General features: G+C 50.4%; 1 protein-coding gene across 5 annotated transcripts in view; it reads right to left on the minus strand.

Annotated features, from left to right (window-relative positions):
- ALDH16A1 (aldehyde dehydrogenase 16 family member A1) overlaps positions 1-22,303 on the minus strand; it is an 89,811-nt gene that overhangs the window by 16,577 nt on the left and 50,931 nt on the right. For 2 of the 5 annotated variants that reach the window (XM_068117943.2, XM_078777504.1), the window contains 2 exons: positions 11,059-11,241; positions 10,432-10,557 (listed from right to left, as the gene is read on the minus strand). The exons of 1 other annotated variant lie outside the window; for it this stretch is intronic. In XM_068117943.2, the coding sequence (XP_067974044.2) occupies positions 10,432-10,557; positions 11,059-11,241 (309 nt within the window). Of the gene's footprint in view, positions 1-10,431; positions 10,558-11,058; positions 11,242-17,636; positions 17,758-22,303 lie in introns of all 5 variants that reach the window. 2 more of the 5 variants (XR_013623395.1, XM_068117944.2) reach the window with 2 other exon arrangements.

The following is a 22,303-nucleotide window of genomic DNA, read 5'->3' on the forward strand; positions in this document are numbered from 1 at the left end:
TGCGCGAGAAGCAGCTGCTGCGCGGTCCGTTCGTTCAACACGCGCTAATGGCGCGTCTTGTTCCCTCTCTCCGCTCGATGTTCAACACCGTGTACAGTAGCGCCATCGATGCCCGGCGCTTTTCCGTTTCTCCCGCTCAACCACGCACGGAGAGAGCTCTCCGGCAGGAACCCGCCGCGAAGGCCTGTCCACACGCCATCCGCGCATGCGTATTTTCCACCTCCTCTCTCGCACGTGCTCAGCGACTACCTGGAAGCGCCGCTTCCGGTTTTTGACGGCGCTTGTCGTTTTGCTAGCAAAATCGCACTTTCTCACGTCAATCCATTGCCTCGATCATGGCATTGCAAACGAGGCCGGTCTTAATGGAACTTGCACCTTGTTTGATTGTCAAGATGTAATTAAAAGGGAACCGTCTCTTGTACACCACCAATGCACCACACAAAACAGCCTGCTACACCTTCCGACACAAAACTACCATCCCAGTACAGACGATCTATGGTAAACATACATCTAAGAGGGGACCTGAACTAATTCTATATTTAATAAACCACTAAGGGCCATTTCCGCAACACTACCCCCACCTTTCTCCCGAGGCTCTCCCGAGCCTCCACTAGGGGCAGCCCGCGGGAATGGCCCGGTCTAACGTACAGCACAAATCTCCCATTTACTCTAACCCACAACATTGCAAGCACTTAACTCCAAGAAGCAAAGTATCAGTAAGATTGGCATGTCCCTATCCTAGTGTGTCGGATCACTAATCTAACAAACACATCCACACTCTATGCACAATACTTAACATTCTAATTATGCATTTGCGCAGGAGGGCATTCAATGTTACTTTCAACACCAATATTCACATCGGAGCAAGACATTCAGAGTTTCAAAGCTTCTTGACGTGTTCGCTCCTTCACGCCTCCTCCCGGCAGTGTTGTGTCTTCACCCCAGAGGGGTTTCCTTACTTCGTGGCCTTATTGGCCTCTCACCGGGTGAGTTCATTCGGCCCAGTGGCCTAATCTCACAAAGAGTCCTTCGGCCCACTGAGCCCACAAGACGGCATGAATCTTCGGCTGCAACAGCCCGCAAAAGCACTTTGGCCTCCATGGCCCACAAAAATGCTTCGGCCCACATGGCACACAAAAATGATCCGGCCACATGGCCTACAAAATGCTCCGGCCACATGGCCCACAACCGAGTAGCAGCAGGCAACAAGCCCTGCCTTGGACAGCAGGTGGCACAGTTCTATCGATGGTAAGCAAATGCAGTCTGGAGGCATTCTTGAGGGTGCAAGTGGGGGTGATGACCTCAGCCCAGGCAAAATGAAGAGTACCCTTAACCTTCCTTGCCTGACTTATCTTGGTACGACTTGTTTTAGTATGGTCTTCTTAAAAAGTCCTTTCACTTTTTAGCTGACAGGATGGTGTGCTTCTTAATCAATTGTTATCTGTGTGCTCATGACACACTGGTGGCTTCTCTGGCACTTGGAGAGGGCGACCGAACCTGGCCCTTGTTCACAAATTTCCCATCAACACGACTCGTACCAGGTGTCACACATGAATGGTGCGGAGGAGAGTTCATCGAACCTAACCTTTTACTTGAAGCTCTAACCAATGGCACAAACCCTGCCATTGCCACAATGATCCTAATGACCCATTTTTCCCAACATGGCACACTGTTCCATTCTTTTAAACCTGGGCAAGGCCCTTATTTGTCTCTTTTTCTTCACTTGGTGGTGCCAGGCATAACTCATTGGCTGGGGAGTGTGACTACAACTAGGCCTCTTTGCCTGCTTCCAATAGGTGGTGGGGGACACCCAGCGACCTCGGGGTTCACCTGAGCGCGCCTCTGGCGCTCCTAAATAAGGGGTGGCTCTCTAGCCCCCACACTGTGCTCTCTTAGCACTCTAACCGGGTGGCTCTCTAGCCCCCGCACTGTGCTCTCTTAGCACTCTAAACCCTACTGTCTGGTGTCCCCTCCCGACTCACCAACTTCCAATACCATGTCACACTCCCAGCCAGTACCACCATACCTTGGCTGCACCTACCCCTAGCAGTCCGCCTGCACAATGGAACAGCAGCCAGAATCCACGTCAAATCCACTAAGTCCCCCTAACCTACACTCACTTGGTTAGGAGACTCCTACCAACAGGGTACATTGTTCATTCCACAGTGCCACACACCCAGTCCACAACACCATCCAACACCTTCCACTTTTTGCAGGGGTGTTTAACGCCCTGTCTGTCATGTCCCCACTATTTCTCTTTTTTTTTTTCTTTTTTTTTTTAAATAGTCACGCACATCCACTTGTGCCACTCTTGTCTCTTCTGTCAGTCTCTCAATTTGCAATCTCTCTCGATATTATTTTCAGTCAAGAATTCCTTTTTTTTTTCTTTCCAATCTGGCCTGCTTCTGTGGCTCATTGGAAAGGGAGTGAGGGAAGGAATCCCTCATTACCCCTTACATGGCCCCGCCGCCTTTCCGCCACGGCTCATAAGGGTCACGTCTCAATTGGGGTCGTGGTCCACCCCCTCCTTTTCTCCAGGGTTCGCGGAAGTCAGGTAGACCCCACTTGGGGGAGCGGCCTCCCCCTCTTCTCTTTAATTCCCTGAAGACAGGTAAACCCCATTTAGCTAGCCGAACCCCTCGTGTCCTCAGAGAGGTCCGATGACCAAGGGACACCTGGCGGTGTCGTTGCTGGGCCCCTCTTGTTCGAAAATGGGTCCAGGGAGTATGTGACGCATGCCAACGCCGCCTGCTACGCATCTGCGCTCTACCTCGAAGTTCCTGTGAAGCTGAGGGAGAAATTACAATCCCCTTTCTAAAGCCTGCTCCTGGATGCAGCACCTCTAATTCTGTAAGAACCCCTGCGGAGCTGTCCATCATGGTTTCTGTCCCCTGTGTCAAGTCCTGTCCTGGTGGAATTTCTATTTCCCCTTGCACCTCGAACCTATTTCCTACGTCACCACTCATTCCATGCTCCGCACTCACACACGTTTCGGCCTTGACAGCACACCCCGGTGCTGTAAACTGGACTATGGGCTCACAGCATTCATCCACAGGCATTCCATCCACACATTCAGGTGTCACGCATACGTGCACCCCATCGGACAGAGTCTCTTGATTAACATCAAATCCAATTGCGAACTTAAGCTCATCGTCCGCACCATGTATGCAGATGCCCACGTACCTGCTTCGTTCCAAAGTCACATCGGTCCGGTCGCTCATCATTGGTTCGCCACACTCCTCTGGGGCTGTCAGCTTCACTTGCTGGACCTGCTCAAAATGTGTTTCATGAGTCAACAACCCCGTATACTCCCTCCATGTCTCCATCACCAGGGTTTGCTCCAATTGTTGTTTCATTCGACGAGTGATGCCAATCAAGTCCTGCACCACTAACATTCCTCCCTGTGATGACGTCACACATCCTACATTATTGTGCTGCCCTACTTCCTGGCTCCATTTTCTTTCCCAGTTGAGTCGTTCTTCCTCTCTGAGCCTTTTTAGTTGTTCGTTACCTTTCCGGAGTCTTTCCATCTCTGCGGACTCCACCCTTGCTTTCTCCTTTAATTGGTCAATTTCTGATTCATATTCCTCTTGTTTCTTATGCCACCGTCTCTCTTGTGCTTCATTCTCCAATCTCGTCGTTTCTCTCAATTGATTGATTTCCTTCTCCTGCTTCATTCGTTGTTCTTTCATTACGCGTTCATCCATCTCATTCTTTGACCTTGCTTTGGCTTCTGCCTGTTCGATCTGCACAGTGTAGTTCCTTTTTAGTTGATCAATTTCAAATTCATATTCTTTTTGTTTCGTATCCCATCGTCTCTTTTGTTCTTCATTCTCCAATCTCGTCGTTTCTCTCAATTGATTGATTTCCTTCTCCTGCTTCATTCGTTGTTCTTTCATTACCCTTTCATCCATGTCATTCTTTAACCTGGCTTTGGCTTCCATCTGTTCAATCTGCACAGTGTGGTTCCTTAACATTTCACTCTCCATCCTCTCTTTTTCCTCACTTATCTCCTCTACTCTTTCGCATGCTTCCTCTCTCCTTTTGTCCATCCTCTTCCCGTATTCCTTGCTACTTTCCATTTGCCGTGCCAGTTCATTTCCTCTGTACTCTGATTCCCGAAACTGGCTTGATTTCTCAGACAATTCTTCCTTCAGTTGTTCCAATTCCAAATCGTGTTCCTCTCTTTCCTTTTTCAAGTTCTCCCGATCCCGGGAGTTTCTGCTTTGTTCTTTCTCTATTCTCTTGTTCAGTTTGCTCTTCTCTTGTTCCATGTATTCCTCCCCTCTTTTTATCTTCTGTTCTAGGCTTTCTCTTGTCTGATCACCGGATCTTACCTTTTCCTTCAGTTGTTCCAACTCATGGGTACTCCCCTCTACTTTCCTCTTTTCTCCCTGTAGTACCTGGACTTTTTCCACCAATTGATTCCGTATGCCTTCCAATTCGAGAATCCGTGCTCGTTCCCATCTGGAATCTGTGTTGTCTCGCAATGCGCCGGCCAAGGCCATTTCCGTCCAGTGAATTCGTTCCTGTGCATCGACCAATTGTTGTGACTCCCTTTGCTCCTCATTTTCCTGAACCTCACTTGCCTGTTGTAGTGCCTCATGCAATTTCGTGTGTAACTCCCCAATATAATCCTCCTTACACTCCACCTGCTCCCAGGCATCCTCCAATCGTGCATGAAGCTCGTTAATGTACGCATTGTCGTCCTGCTTATTTTGCCATGACGCATGCTGTGACCACGTGGTTTGGATCGGTGGGTGGGAGCGTTTTCTTCGTGATGTGCGGCTCGTTGCACTCTTAATACCGATTCTCTCCCACCTCGTGTCACGCTGCTGAGCCGCGCAGCCATTTTGCGACTCCATCTTCCTTTATAAATTACGAAGTTTGACACCCAATCCACTCAAAATAAAAATGAAACCAAATTTGGAATTTGCGAGCGACGTGTTTTTTTTTTTGTTTTTTTTTCTTTACGCGCCTCTCACAATCGATGTTCGGGGTGCGAAATGCACCCCAGGTCCAAATCCCACTCCTGACACCAGTGTTGTAGGTGACGGGTCGCGCCTCCCGGCACGGCCGTCCCACGGGTGCAACGCCGGCTGGTTCGACACAGATCTCGGGTTACGCGCCTCTATCGCGATACCAAATTACACCTGTGCCTTGCCAGTTGGGGAGACACCCGTCGCTACAGGTTGGGTTTTGTCAGAGACCGAGCGAAGTCTGCCGCAACCTGTAGCCACCTTGGTTTTAATTACAAATCGAGCGGATTGCTCTTCAATGCGACACAGATGAATGCAGTGCGGCAACTTCCATACGAATCAACCAGATTTAATGGGGGAACATTAGGGTACACAAAACAAGCAAGGCGTTCACGATAACATTATAATTCAACTATGAGTAATAACCCGCTCTTATCTAGGGAGCTACGATTAAGGGTTTCGCGGGGTGACCCTAACGAGATAAACCTTAGGCCTGGACAACATTCATACAAGACAGGGGGTACTTGGTGGTGTTGATGGACGAGAGGTGAAGATGTGAAAAGGGCGAATGCAGCTCGTAACAAGCCGATGTCGCCGGATTCGAAGGCCCCACTTGGGCCTGCAGTCTGCCAAATGGCGGCCCGCCCTAAGCGTCGCGAAATGGCGGCCACCCGCTCTCCTTATCGGCCACGCGATCAGCACGATTGTCGAACTCCCTTCTTCCGAGAGAGAGAGAACTCCGTTATTCTCACTCGCCTTGGTGGTTCTCGTTCTTCCGGTTGCACTCGCTTTCAACCCAACCGTTCAGCAAACACATGCACAGCTCACTCCAAGTGCCCCGTCGAACCGCCGCGTGCTTTTCAGCTGCGCGCGCAACGTCACCAAATGGCGCACGCAACGTCACCAAATGGCGCCCGCGATAACCCGCCGACTCCTCCACGCGGCAGCTCAATGCTCTTTTATCGACGTGTTAACATCCACCGTCGTCCGTCGATGTTCAACGCCTCGTTCGACCACGCTATCGATGCGCGCTCGCTCCCGTTCACTCGGGCTGCAACTGCGCGAGAAGCAGCTGCTGCGCGGTCCGTTCGTTCAACACGCGCTAATGGCGCGTCTTGTTCCCTCTCTCCGCTCGATGTTCAACACCGTGTACAGTAGCGCCATCGATGCCCGGCGCTTTTCCGTTTCTCCCGCTCAACCACGCACGGAGAGAGCTCTCCGGCAGGAACCCGCCGCGAAGGCCTGTCCACACGCCATCCGCGCATGCGTATTTTCCACCTCCTCTCTCGCACGTGCTCAGCGACTACCTGGAAGCGCCGCTTCCGGTTTTTGACGGCGCTTGTCGTTTTGCTAGCAAAATCGCGCTTTCTCACGTCAATCCATTGCCTCGATCATGGCATTGCAAACGAGGCCGGTCTTAATGGAACTTGCACCTTGTTTGATTGTCAAGATGTAATTAAAAGGGAACCGTCTCTTGTACACCACCAATGCACCACACAAAACAGCCTGCTACACCTTCCGACACAAAACTACCATCCCAGTACAGACGATCTATGGTAAACATACATCTAAGAGGGGACCTGAACTAATTCTATATTTAATAAACCACTAAGGGCCATTTCCGCAACAATATATATATATATATATATATATATATATATATATATATATATATATATATATATATATACACAAAGAATTAAGTTAAGCACCCCTACACAAAGAATTAAGTTAAGCACCCCCTAATCCTGTCCTGAACCTGAACCCCCTCGAGCACGTTTGGGACATGTTGGGACGACAAATTGCGAAGATGGTCCCTCCAATAGCCAATCTGGATGAATTGGAACGTGCATTACATCGGGAATGGAACAACCTGCCACAGCAACGCATACGACGGCTTACAGGGTCTATGAGACGTAGGGTTGAGTCAGTGATCCGATCACGTGGGTCCTACACACGTTATTGACGCAAAGATCGCTAGAGGTCTTCTCAGAACAATGACTGTACGTTAGAAAACATAAACGTCATCCACACTGTCCATGATGGACCTATAGCTCCATACTTAAATTGAGGTGAAAATATGCCTAAAATTCCCAAAAAATTTCACCTTAAATTATTCAGAATAAAATATTGAAAACGGCATGATTGTTATGTTGTTATGAGACCATAATATCACTTCTCCAGAAAATATAGCAATATCATGGGTATATTACACTGTTTTGACGACAACAAACTTGTAATGTGCGAGGTTGTAAAAAAACGGGGGGGGTGCTTAACTTAATTCTTTGTGTATATATATATATATATATATATATATATATATATATATATATATATATATATATATATATGTATGTATGTATGTATATATATATATATATTGTCACTGTTCTACGCCACCCTTCTTCCCCTTACCAAGGGAGGATTAATCCCCTTGTTCTTCCTGGGCTTGACGGAACCGAGACTTGCAACGTCCCTTCCGGGCAAACGCAAAGTAGGGTCTCGGGACCAACTCTCGCTCGTACCTAATTCCCTGCGCCGCCACGGAAGCGAGGAAACAAGCCTCGCACGAGCCACGTGTGGTTTGCGTACGCCGAGTGGATTGAGTACCACGTGGTCCGTGCAGTTTGGTAGTGGAACCCGATTCGAGCGATCCTATTCGTACCACGCTTAGCCAATGAAGAAACCACAGGAACGATCGAATGGAAGAAAGGAAGAACACAGGTTTAATTATTCCCACACATATGTACAATGATCGGGGACGCAGAGACACAGAGCAGCACTTAGTCAATCTTATCTTATCCCCCGGACTCGGGCCCGTCACACTCGCACAGGGAATTGCAGATGGGTTGATGTTCAGCCAACGCATCGACGCGGTCGTCCAGGAACGGCCACGTCCGGCTCTCCACGGTCCCAGCACGTCCCGCGAAGATGGCAGCAGGCGGTGGAAGGAACCTCGTAGCGTGTCTCCCGAACAAAGGCAGCCGATGAGGTGGAACGGCAAATGCGGGACTTTCAGCGCGGCTGGCGATTACACAGCCGTTCTCACTCGCGCATCTTAATGCACTGTATATCGATCAGCCTCCAACTCAACCGAGCGTCACTTATACAACATGCATTTTAAGGCCATGTTCCCTGCTAGAGCGGGGGTTAGCCTTGCGGTCCCCATGACAATCTTCTCCATTTTGCCCTATTTTCTGCATCTCTCCTTGTTAACCCCCTTGCCCGCATTTCTTCTTCCACCATCTTTAGCCAAGTCTTTCTCGGTCTTCCCCGTACTCTACTTCCTTCTACATTAACTTCCATCACTCTTCTCAACCAGTCACTTTCATCCTTCCTCAATACATGACCAAACCATCTCAACCTGTTCCTCTTCACAGCATCAATCACAGGCAATATTCCCATCATCTTTCGCAATTCATCATTTGTCTTCCTCTCTCTCAACGATACTCCGCACATCCATCGAACCATTCGCATTTCCACCCTTTCCAGCCTTCGTTGCTGCTCTACATTCATTACCCATGTCTCGCTCCCATAAATCATAACACTTGTCACACATGCAGCATACACCTTTCCCTTCAGCTTCAGCGACACTCTCCTCCTCATCAGCACGCCACTCAGTTCCCGAAACTTCTTCCATGCACATCTCACTTGAGCAACCGTTGCCGAGTCTGATCCACCTTCTCCATTCAGCATGTCTCCGAGGTAGCAAAATGTTTTCACACCTTCCAGCTTCACGCCGTCTCCAAGATCCAACTCAACATTTCCTCCATCTGCAGCTCCCTCTGTGCACACCTTACATTTGAATGTAGCTGCCACACTGGTTAATGACCCTCTCAGACCACTACATTTTTGATGAACCCACTCAGCGCACATTGTACACTGAATGGAGTTCACTCCGACACCCTTCCTACACACAGCACCCACTTCCCAGTTCTTTCCACCTCACCACATGCTTTACCACTTGCCATCACCTTTGTCTTTCCGATATTCACCTTCAGACCTTTTGTCTCCATACATTCCTTCCACTTGTTCATCTTTTCCTTCAGTCCATCCATACTTTCCGCAATCAACACCAGATCATCTGCATACAACAACTCCCATGGTAAACCCTCCTTTACGGTCTGAGCCAGCACCTCCATCACAGCTACAAATAGTAGTGGACTTAGTACCGACCCCTGATGCACTCCCACCTTCACCTCAAACTCACCACTGTTCCCGTCCTTCGTCCTTACAGCTGTGCGTGCTCTTTTGTACATTGCCATCACTACTCTGATCAACCATTCCTCCACTCCTAACTTCCTCAATGCCCATGTCAATACTTTGCGTGGAACCCTATCGAATGCTTTCTCCAGATCAACAAACCCAAAAAACAACTTCTTCCTCTTATCCATGTACTTCTCCTGCAACTGCCTCACAATGAAAAGCGCATCTGTCGTTCCTCTTCCTGGCATAAATCCAAACTGCATTTCGTCGATCTTCACTTTCTTCCTTATCCTCCTCTCCAACACCCTTTCCAATACCTTCATTCCATGCTCCAATAACTTTATCGCTCGGTACGAGCCACACTCCAGAGGGTCACTTATAAAAGCGCGTATTTCGGTTCATGTGCGACTTGCTTCGCCCGCGTATCTTTCACAGTTCTCTGATGCTCACAACTCCTCTTCCACGATTCCTCCACGTTGGTTAGTGCGCGCGAGTTCTCCCTGGGCAGTCCTATCGAGTCCCTTCAGGCAGCAGTCCTTTGTTCAACGAGTGTCCCGCGCTAGCCCTGCTGGGGGCTTTGCGCGATGGGTTATGTAGGTACGCCCCCTAACCTTCTGGAACCCTCTCGAACCTTCTGACCACGCCCTGTGACGCCACGCTGCCGCCACCACCCCTGAGCCCTGATTGGCGGCTCGTGCTTACCGTCAGCACTTCTGCCGCTCCGCCTTCGGCTCCGCCCAGACCCTCCTAGCCTGCCTCGTGTTAATTCGCACAAAATGAACCAAAGTTAGCGCAAAGGGGCATGAGGCTAGGGAAGCTGGAAAGTCGGTAGAAGTAGGGCCTATTCTCCTGACTCTACTCAACGCAGAACTAACAATGGAAAAGGACTAAGCTCACAAATACTAAGAGATAACTATACTATCGCGAGGCTACATGTTGCTTGTGTGACTAACTATGAGGGGGAAATTTTAACCTTTATTAAACTCGCTGTACAAACTCAAAACCGCAAATATCTATCTATCTATCTATATATATATATATATATATATATATATATATATATATATATATATATATATATATATATATCTATATCTATATATATATATATATATATATATATATATATATATATATATATATATGTGAACACACACACACACACACACACACACACACACACACACACACACACACACACACACACACACACACACACACACACACACACACACACACACACTACCTCGAGTGAACCGCAGAACCACAAATTATCCACAGCATGGTGCTGAGCCAGTTGCAAGGCCAGGGATTGACAGGGACCAGTGATGATGTTGATAATCCCAGGAGGAATATCCAAGCTCCCCATGAGCTAGAGAAGACAACGTTCCATTAAAATGATTTATGTTAACATAGAATGGCCTGTTCGCATTCCCAACTGAATACTAAGACTCTAGGTTCAAATCCCATAAACATATTTTTAAAATCCATTTTCTACTAATGTACTTGTAATTCATGTTCTAGTCATCTTGTGTCTGAAACATCTGCAGACTTCCCGACAGGTATTCCTCTCAATTTCTCGATTCTCAGATAAAACTGTGTTGCCATGTTAACGAGGCTCACACTATTAACCCAAAAGGTCAAACAGTTCAATGTCCACATCCCAAGCCAATCAACTTTTGCAAACCGATCGTTTTTGGTAATTTTACACACTCACACACACACACACACACACACACACACACACACACACACACACACACACACACACACACACACACACACACACACACACACACACACACACACACACACACACACACACACACACACACACACACACACATCTCTTTGAACGGATCCCAATTCTTACCTGACAAAACAGTAAGACCGGAAGTGGGTTGTGCTCGTTGGGAACCAGCACGACTGTGTTTCCAAGAGAGATTGCTGTGACCAAGGCAACAAGCGCCGACAGAAAGCTCGATTCAGAAAGGGATACGACAGCCAGAACTCCAAAAGGTTCCCGTAGAGTGAGTGTCAGTAAGGAGCCCAGATCCTGCAGGTAAATCATTTCATACCTGGATCATAATACGGATAACATTCGCTCATTAACCCTCATTATCCGAGAGGTCATTTGGATACTCATTTGATGAGTGATTTTGAACAAAGTGAACAAGACGACGATGATTTGCTAGTTTGATAATATTGAAGGAGCTGGGGCTCCCACGTCGATCGGAAGAATGGACGCGACAAAAAGCTGGAATTCATCCGAGTTGCTTTAATCAAATCAAACACTCAGGCACTCTGAAAACCCGTTTATCGGGCAGCAATATATATACCTATTATCCCGGAGCGTTTGCCCAGGCCCGGCGCCAGGGGGCGTGGCCCAGCGTCCTGGCTGCGGCCTGGCAAGTTGAGGGCGAGCCTGCCCGGGCATGCCCGGGCGTCCCGACCGAGGCCTGGCAAGTTGAGCGCGGGCCTGCCCGGGCGTCCTGGACGAGCCCGGCATGGTGATCGCTCCGCGTCCTTGATAGGTGCAAGGCGATTGTGAAAACCCAGCGGCAGCCGCTACACACGTCCCCCCAGAATCGACTTGCACCGGCAGGGTCAATTTGAGGGGGGTCCTGATGACCCGGCCGAAGCGACCCCTGGCGGGTCGTGGGAGGGGGTCCGGTGAGGTGGTGGGCGGTCGAGTGGGGGGCACCGTGGACGGGGGGTGGCCTCGCCACGGCGGAAGGGCCACCCGTGGTGGGTGGTCGACGTCCACGTGCGCCGGCTTGAGGCGGTCCACCGCAATCCGGTCCGACCTGCCGCCGATGTCGATGACGAACGACTTGTCGTCCCGTCGCAGCACCCGGAAGGGCCCGTCGTACGGTGGCTGGAGTGGCCACCGATGTGCGTCGTGACGCACAAAAACATACTCCGCTGTGCGGAGTGCTGGGGGGACGTAGGACTGGGGGTCACCGTGGTGGGATGTTGGCACGGGGGCAAACCGTCGGGCGGCCTCCTGGAGGTCCGAGCGCTGGTGAGCTGCGGACCAGGGACTGGTAGCGTCGGGCACGAATTCGCCCGGGACACGTAGCGCCTGGCCATAGACAAGCTCAGCGGTGGATGCCTGGAGGTCCTCCTTGGGGGCCGTGCGGAGGCCCAAAAGGACCCACGGCAGCCGGTCGGCCCAACCGCCGTCTTGAAGGCCGGCCATGAGCGCGGCCTTCATGGAGCGGTGGAATCGCTCGCACAACCCGTTTGCTTGGGGGTGGTAGGCCGTAGTACGGTGGAGCTTGACCCCCAGGTTGCGGGCGACCACGCCCCACAGCTCGGAGGTGAACTGTGGTCCGCGGTCTGACGAGATGTCCGCCGGTGCGCCGAAGCGGGCGACCCAGGTGGCGATGAAAGCCTGCGCCACGTCGGCGGTGGTGGTGGAGACGAGGGGAACGGCCTCCGGCCACCTGGTGGTCCTGTCCACCATGGTGAGCAGGTGTGTGAACCCCCGTGACGGGGGGAGGGGGCCCACCAGATCCACGTTGACGTGGTCGAAACGTCGTTCGGGCACGGTGAAAGGCGCCAGCGGGGCCTGGGTGTGTCGGTGGACCTTGGCCCGTTGGCAGGCCGTGCAGGTGCTGGTCCAATCGCGGACGTCCCGACGAAGGCCGTGCCAGACGAAACGCGCCGACACCAGCTTCTGGGAAGCTTTCCGGCCCGGGTGGGAAAGGCCGTGGAGGGAGGCGAAGATGCGGCGTTGCCAGGTGACGGGCACGATGGGGCGAGGCTGGCCTTGGGAGACGTCGCAGAGCAGGACAGTGTCCGCGCAGGGGATGTCGGCCAGGCGGAGGCCCGTGTCCGCCGCCCGGAGGGCTTGCACCGTGGTGTCGGTGGTTTGGTCCGCCGCCATAAGCGCAAAATCCACGCCCAGGTGGACCGCGTTCGCGCTGGCCCGGGAAAGACAGTCGGCCACGGCGTTGTTTTTGCCGGCGACGTGCCGGATGTCCGTGGTAAACTCCGACACGGCGGAGAGGTGGTGCTGTTGGCGGGCCGACCATGGCTCCGTGACCTTGGCCATGGCGTAAACCAACGGCTTGTGGTCGACGAACGCCGTGAAAGGTCGGCCCTCCAGGAGGTGGCGGAAATGGCGGACGGCCAGGTGTAGACCGAGGAGCTCCCGGTCAAACGTGCTGTATTTGAGCTCGTTCGGCCGGAGCTGCCGGCTGAAAAAAGCGAGTGGCTGCCAAACCCCGTTCACCCATTGCTCATGTACGGCGCCCACCGCGTAGTCGGAGGCATCCGTGGTGAGGGCGATGGGAGCGTTGAGCACCGGGTGAGCGAGCAGTGTTGCGTCGGCGAGGGCCCGCTTTGAGCGTTGGAAGGCCGCATCCATTGCTGCGGACCAGGCGATGTCGTGCTTGGCCGGCTTGCCCCGGAGGGCTTCGTAGAGGGGCCGCATGAGTTGAGCAGCGCGGGGCACGAAGCGGTGATAAAAATTCACCATTCCCAGGAATTCCTGCAGGGCCTTTATGGTGCGGGGACGCGGGAACGTGGTGATGGCCTCGACCTTGGTTGGCAGCGGCACGGCCCCGTTCTTGGTGATGTGGTGGCCCAAAAAAACCAACGGCCGTCGTGCCGAAGTGGCATTTGGCCGGGTTGACGATGAGGCCGTGCTCGCTGAGGCGCCCGAACAATGTTCGGAGGTGGAGGAGGTGCTCGGCCCGGGACGTGCTGGCGACGAGGATGTCGTCCAGGTAAACGAAAAGGAACGGCAGGTCACGCAGCACGCCGTCCATCAAGCGCTGGAACGCCTGAGCCGCGTTCTTGAGACCAAACGGCATCCGCAAGAATTCGAATAAGCCGAACGGCGTGATGACTGCCGTTTTAGGGACGTCGGCCGCCCTGACAGGTACCTGGTGATATCCCCGTATGAGATCAATTTTCGAAAAAATGACCCGTCCCGCCAGACGGGCGGAGAAGTCTTGGATATGCGGGATCGGGTACCTGTAGGGGGTGGTAGCGTCATTGAGACGGCGGTAGTCGCCACACGGGCGCCATCCACCCCCCGGCTTGGGCACGATGTGCAGTGGCGAGGCCCACGCGCTATCGGAGCGCCGCACGATGCCGAGGTGCTCCAACGCGTCGAATTCGGCCTTCGCTACGGCGAGCTTGGCTGGGTCGAGGCGGCGGGCCCTGGCGTAGACCGGCGGGCCCGTGGTTGGTATGTGGTGCTCGATCCCATGCCGTACTGCGACGGCCGAAAACGTCGGCCGCGTGAGGGCCGGGAACTCCGTGAGCAGGCGAGCAAACTCGTTTGCCGCCGGGACGGTGCATGCCAGCTCGGTCGGCGCGGAGCTGCTCAATGTGCATACCAGGGAGCTGAAGGTTTCGGCGTTGATTAAACGACGCTGTTGGACGTCCACCAGCAGTCCGTGTGTGCAGAGGAAGTCGGCGCCGAGCAGAGCCATGGGCACGTTTGCGGTTACAAACGTCCAAGCAAAGCGTTGGCCGCCGAAGCAGAGGGTGACGTTGCGCGGGCCGAAGGTGCGGATGGTCGATCCGTTGGCCGCAACCAAGGAGGGGCCGCAAACCGCGGATTGCCTGTCCTGGTCAGAGGCGGGTATGACGCTCAGTTGGGCGCCGGTGTCGCACAGGAAGCGCCGTCCGGACGCTTTATCCGTGATGAACAGTAAGTTGCCCGTGTGGCCGGCGCTCATGGCTGGTAATGAACGCCGGCCCGGCCGTTTCCCGGCCTGCCGAAGGTGCACGGGGGTCGGCATGTCCGGGCCTTCTGTCCGAACCTGGCATGATAGTAACACCACGCTTGGTCAGGTGGAGGCCCCGGTCGTCGTGCTGGAGGTGGTCGGCTCGGTGTAGCGGCCGCCAATTGCGTCGGCAGTTCAGCCGTCGACCGTGCCGGGTGCTCGGGCGCCATGGGTGTTGCGTCGGACGGCGGTGGGTCCCATGTCGCCGCTGCGACGCGCTGTCCTGCGGCGGAGATCTTGTCGGCTTCTCTGGCAAGGGCCCGGGGATCTGTGATCGTCGTGCTTGCCAGGGCGAGGCGTACCGGGTTAGGCAGCTGATGGAGGAACAGCTCCCGGAACAGGAATGCCGGAGAGTGCTCGCCGAGCAGTGAAAGCATGTAATCCATTCGCTCGGAAGGGCGCGTGTCGCCGAGCTCAGGCAGGTCGAGCAGGCGCCGTGCGCGTTCCGCCGATGGGAGGGCGAAAGCATCGAGGAGAAGCTTCTTAATCGCGCCGTATTTGTCAGCGGCTGGCGGGCTCTCGAGGAGGCTCAGGGCGCGGGCTGCGGTAGCCGAACCGAGCGCAGCTACCACATGGTGGAAGCGGGTGTCGTCGGCCGTGATGCCTCGCAGGGCGAACAGGGACTCCGCCTGTGCGAACCAAACCGCCGCGTAAGCCTCCCAGAAGGTAGGCAGTTTAAGGGCGACTGCCGTGTCCATGTCGATAGGTCACCAATGAAGGAGCTGGGGCTCCCACGTCGATCGGAAGAATGGACGCGACAAAAAGCTGGAATTCATCCGAGTTGCTTTAATCAAATCAAACACTCAGGCACTCTGAAAACCCGTTTATCGGGCAGCAATATATATACCTATTATCCCGGAGCGTTTGCCCAGGCCCGGCGCCAGGGGGCGTGGCCCAGCGTCCTGGCTGCGGCCTGGCAAGTTGAGGGCGAGCATGCCCGGGCATCCTGGACGAGCCCGGCATGGTGATCGCTCCGCGTCCTTGATAGGTGCAAGGCGATTGTGAAAACCCAGCGGCAGCCGCTACACAATCTCAATACAATCGTGATTTTACATTGTATTTTGTTACATTAATGGTATCGAATTAATTTGTGATTGGAATGGTGTTTGGAATAAAAAATATGGAGATATTTAGTTTAAAACAGAATGAGGAATGACGTACACATGAGGGGTTCCACCACTGACATTCGCCATTTGCAGTTTACCATTGACTGGGGATAGAAACATTCAGACTGGGTACGTTTTTTGTGCAAGCCATTCACGAACCGGCTGCCCATGCCTGATGTTCGAATGAAGGTGGCACAGGAATGTGGACTTTATTGGTTCAGTTTCTGCATTGTTTGTTTGCTTTTGGCTTCTCAACTGTGCATAGCACAGGTATCTCACTAGTACTGTGCGTCGTAAAGTGAACAAGTACAAAAAGTTTTAATTAAAATAAAAGCCGCGTCGATGTTACACAATGCCTAGATGCAGCTGTGCCTATAACGTCGATGTTATAGGCACAGAACATTCCTATTGATTCGATTACTTGATGTTATTTTTGTGCAAAGTGAAAATATATCTCGGCAATTTCCCGTGTGTGGCGACGAATTTTTAATATATCTCGGCATTTTCCCGTCTGTTATTTCAGGCGGTGTATGACTGACCATGCCGCGATTAAAAAAATATATATCTCAGCAATTTCCCCGTGTGGCGACACGTGAACGAAGCTATGCTCCTCTCTCCACATTATTGTGACGACGTATAAATTAAATATTTCATCGTGACGATTGTCATCAAATGGACGAATTTTTAATATATCTCGGCATTTTCCCGTCTGTTATTTCGGGCGGTGTATGACTGACCATGCCGCGATTTAAAAAAAAAATATATATCTCGGCATTTTCCCGTCTTTTATTTCGGGCGGTGTATGACTGACCATGCCGCGATTTAAAAAAAAAAATCTCAATGGACTTGAAGTTACAGGCCTTTGAGAATTCATTTCGTTCTATAAAGGGCACCTTTCATCGGATTTTCTTCCCGTTTTTTTTCAACCGAGTCTAAAACTGTTAGCGACTGTGAAAAATGAAATGATATATCGAATTTGATTTGAAATAAAACTGTGTGAGAGAGGAAGACACCACAGGCCTACAAAACAGGCCTCAAAGCTATGCGAGTTAATAAAATGGTGGATATTTGTTTATATGAAGGCTCTCCCAGAATGGGTGGAGCTATGGTTCCCAGAATGGGTGGAGCTTTGAGGTTTTGTCTTCTCTGCAAGAACAAGAACAAGAAGAACAACAACAACAACAGCAGAGGGCACTCTATGAGCAGCGTCTGCGACGCGGCTAAAATCACGAGGCAGTCGCACCAACCTAGACGTCCCATCTGCTCGTACACAATTGTGATTTAAAAAGAAAAAAAAGAAAAAAAAGAAACGGTGTCGGGTGTCGGGTGACAACGTCACAATTTCGGTCTTCGAGGCCGGCCGATAGGCAAAGTGTGACCGGAAGGGACGAGGTTCTCCTGACCACGTGGCCCTTGACTTGGACTTGGTTTGTCCACACAATGTGGGCGCTTTCAGGATGAACTTTAGCCGGGGAGCGTTAGGGTATTATCAATAATATAATATAAAATGTACAATCGTACACAATTGTGATAATGACAATGTAATTATCGGTTGGTTAAAAAAAAGCAAACAAACAAGTCATCATGTTTAAAATTACCTGCCAGGTAACTTGTAATGTGGTTGAGGTACTGGCAGACAATGGCTTTAAAAAAACCTGACCAGGGACGCTAACAGCCATCTCCACATATAATAGGCGAATGCTGTCTGTCTGTCCCACCCTGAAACACAAACACTCCTCGGAGAGAAAACCTCAAGAAAAAGTTGCTTCAAATTCATCCGAACTGACGGGAAAATTATATTTTTTTCAATCGGACCAGAAATTGAACCTGGATGGTGTATAAAGCAATGGAACGTTGCTTCGAACACTCCCGAATTTTTTTCAAAAAGAAATTTGCTGTTAAGAAATATGTCACGATATATTTGCTGTGAAGACATGTGATGATTTTGGAGTTTCACAATATTCTTTCCAGTACATTTAAAAGGTTAATACTGCATCCGTTTCCTCCTGAAACACGGAAATGATCATCGGAGACGATAAATTAGGTTGAGGTTGCTTAAAGTAAATCCAAACATACGGGAAATATATAAGTATAATACTGCCTCAATTTGGTGAATGGTAAAGAGGAAGTATTGAATTTACTTATTTACACGAAATAAGTAATTTAGTGCTTAGACAGGTGGAATGGCGGTTGGACCACGTGACTCAGCGTTCTGTCGCATTCAAAACACTTGTATTAAGACTGCGAAGCTTTGGAACGATCACGTCATGGACCTTTGTAACGGTATGGGCCTCATTCTTCAGGGAGGCCTTTGGCATCAAGTGCATTTGGAATCTATCCGAGCTATATAACTACCATGATTGATATATTATACTAGCAAAGGTACTCGTCAATGACGGGGGTGCATAAATGTCTTACCTGAAATGAGCAATTTTTTTGGAGTGTGTATTGATAGAAACTGGAATTCAGTGTAAATATTGAGTAAACAGATATTGCAATGGGTGCAGCTGGTAACCTCGACAACCTCGTTCCATTCTATCAGCTAGGATTTCCAATCCATGCTTGTACCTCAGAAGTACTGCTCAGAAGTGCTGCTCAGGAGTGAGGGTGATGTGATGAAAGCTCAGCTGGGAAACGGGTTTAGGCGTGTTTTGGGCCTACAGCCTGATGGAAGATCACCAAAGTTCTTTCCAAAGCAACCGACTACCTTCAAGCACCTATCCCTCTCCACATCATTTCTTCAGCTCCCACCTTCCTTCCCCCTCTCTCGCTATTCACCATCGCTTTGCTTTCAGCAATTTCCCACAGCATTTCATTCTGGTTTCCCATTCGATGATCCATAGATCAGTAGTTTCAGTTTCGTTTTGGGATATCAGTTTAGATTTGTCATTGCAACTTGTGAGGCGACGTGAATAGTGCACAGAAAATGGATGTAAAGGGTCGAAAGGGGTGAAGGGGTGTAAAGAGTCTAAGCTAAGGCATGTAAAGGGTCAAAGATGTCTAAAGGGGTCTAAAGGGCCAAAGGGGTGCAAGGGGTGTAATACAAAGGGGTGTATAAAGGAAGTTGCTGAGGCAGGCACCACTGGGATTTGGGGAACTTCTGAGCTGGCTATGTTACGTCCTGGCACTCCTTCACACCTGACATCCAAATGGCGGTTCAAGCCCGAGAAAACACCCCTCTGGATGCAGGGTGCTATCCGTGCCGACAGTAATTTTTCCAATTAATCCGTATGCGTATGGTCAACATTGGGGGGAAAAAATGCGGGTGCATTGAAGGAACCCAGGATGCGAGAGAGGGGAGTGGGGGTCTGGGAGGGGTGGGGGCAGGAAACGGATGGGTGTGTGGGGGCGGCGGGAAGGAGTCTGGGCGGTGTGGGGGCCAATGGGGTGTTGGGGTCTGGGATCACAAGGACAACGGTCTGGGAATGGGTGTTGAGGATCTGAGAGGGGATGAAGGGTCTGCGAGGGGTGAGAAGATCGGGGAGGGGTGGTGTGATGAGGATGGTGGAGGGGGGAGGGAGAGGGGAGAAGGGTTTGAGGCATGTCTGAGGGGGGTTCCCCACTCCCCGGTTAGTGAAATTTTGTATTCCAATATGAACCGAGGATCGGAACTTTCATTGTGTAAAATGAACTAAGGTACCAATATGAACCGTGGATCTGTACTTTTATCATGTAAAATGAACTAAGGTACCAATATGAACCGAGGATCGGTACTTTTATCATGTAAAATGAACTAACGTACCAATATGAAACGAGGATTGCTGCGATATATTTGCTGTAAAAAAATGAGTTTTTTTTTTTAGCTCTTTCAATCAGTGCAAGAATAAAAAGTGTCCTTTTTTCATTTTTCCATCATGGTATTTTACCACGGCCTTCCAACCAGTTAACGACATAATATTCCTAGCAAGAACTCCTGAAAATTCCAAGTAATGTAATATGTGACTTCAAGTCCTGAACTCCTCTGCCCCCCCCTTCACAAACCCAAATCCTCAACCTCCGCCTCAAATCCAAATCTTCAACCTCCGCCTCTCAAATCCAAATCCTCAACCTCCGCCTCCCAAATCCAAATCCTCAATCTGTGCCTCTTAAATCCAAATCCTCAACCTCCGCCTCTCAAACCCAAATCCTCAACCTACGCCTCTCAAATCCGAATCCTCAACCTGCGCCTCTCAAATCCAAATCCTCAACCTACGCCTCTGAAATCCAAATCCTCAACCTCCGTCTCTCAAATCCAAATCCTCAACCGCCACCTATTAAATCCAAATCCTCAGCCTCTCAAATCAAAATCCTCAACCTCTCAAATCCAAATCCTCAACCTCCCCCTGCCAAATCTAAATCCTCAACCTCCCCCTACCAAATCCAAATCATCAACCTCCGCCTCTCAAATCCAAATCCTCAACCTACGCCTCTGAAATCCGAATCCTCAACCTGCGCCTCTCAAATCCAAATCCTCAACCTACGCCTCTGAAATCCAAATCCTCAACCTCCGTCTCTCAAATCCTCAACCCCCACCTATTAAATCCAAATCCTCAGCCTCTCAAATCAAAATCCTCAACCTCTCAAATCCAAATCCTCAACCTCCGTCTCTCAAATCCAAATCCTCAACCCCCACCTATTAAATCCAAATCCTCAGCCTCTCAAATCAAAATCCTCAACCTCTCAAATCCAAATCCTCAACCTGCCCCTCCCAAATCCTCAACATACGCCTCTCAAATCCAAATCCTCAGCCTCTCAAATCCAAATCCTCAACCTCCGCCTCTCAAATCCAAATCCTCAACCTCCGTCTCTCAAATCCAAATCCTCAACCCCCACCTATTAAATCCAAATCCTCAGGCTCTCAAATCAAAATCCTCAACCTCTCAAATCCAAATCCTCAACCTGCCCCTCCCAAATCCTCAACATACGCCTCTCAAATCCAAATCCTCAGCCTCCGCCTCTCAAATCCAAATCCTCAACCTCCGCCTCTCAAATCCAAATCCTCAACCTCCCAACCCAAATCCAAATCTTCAACCTCATCATGACTCCAGGCTGTCAAACCCCCTCCCCACCCGTAATGGTCGCCTGTCCAACTCACAATCCTGCAAGATATGCGGAAAAGGTCTGTGACAATAAACAACTCAGTAGTTTTATAATTATGGGAAAACCTATTAGGAGGATGATTCTAATGGAGAAGATTGTCATGGGGACCGCAAGGCTAACCCCCGCTCTTGCAGGGCAAATGGCCTTAAAATGCCTGTTGTTGTTGTTGTTGTTGTTGTCTATAAGGAGGGCATGGCGATTGTGAATATGACAGTTCCAAGACGTCTTTGGCTTCGCATAGCAGGCGTAAGATTTTTCATGAAACAATAAATAATTTGAGGAGTCAGGCGAACTGTCCAATCAATGGGTGGAACAGAATGCTAAAGACACACACACACACACACGGACAAACGGCGCATTATTGTGAAGATAATATAATTGGTCACAAGAGTGTCGATCTGCGTTGGTTGACAGGTAGAACGACGGATGAAATTAACGGAATATTGGTTGAGGAAAACTAACCACCATGGGAAGCAAGGAGAAGCTCGCATTTCGGGCATTGACCTGTCACCTGAGACAAAGAGGGTGCTGAAGATGCCTGACTGGCATCGCTGGTATTACAGGTTCAAACTGAGATGAAGGTAGCAACATAAATGATTTGCATTTGAAGCCTAAATTTGATGGAGATTTAAACCTACGGAGGAAGCATAAAGGGATCGTCACCAGAACCCCGATGGCTCATCGGTGATGCTCAGGGAGGACGTAATCTGTCTGCCCCACCTGGTCTGGTGAAAGGTCCTCTGGAGTGGAAAGTGGGACGACGGTCCTGCCCAAAATCCCCGTGACCAAATGAAAACATTAAAACATCAGCTGTGGAATCACGTGACTGCATCATCAGCGTAGCCAATCATCACCGAAGCGCCGGGAACATTATTGAAAATTATTATTAACACTTTCAAAGGTGTAATGTTCGAAAGAAGGAAACTGACCACCACACTACGCGCAAATCAACAACAATGCAGGTGGGAGAAACAACACAAATTAAAAGAAAATCATACAATTACAAAGAAATAATCAACACAAGCTAAATGGTGAATACGAGAGCAAAGAAGAACACAAGGGGAGGTGAAGAATCTTCGAGAAAAGTATGGTATCATGAGGTGCGATTGCGACAGGTGAGGAGATGCAATTTAGCACCTCTTCAACCTCAGCCAGAGAGAGAAAAGAAGGAATGGACCAGGGAAGG

This window comes from Myxine glutinosa, chromosome 5 (assembly GCF_964187855.1).
Source record: "Myxine glutinosa chromosome 5, kmMyxGlut1.1, whole genome shotgun sequence".
NCBI classification, from domain to species: Eukaryota; Metazoa; Chordata; class Myxini; order Myxiniformes; family Myxinidae; genus Myxine; species Myxine glutinosa.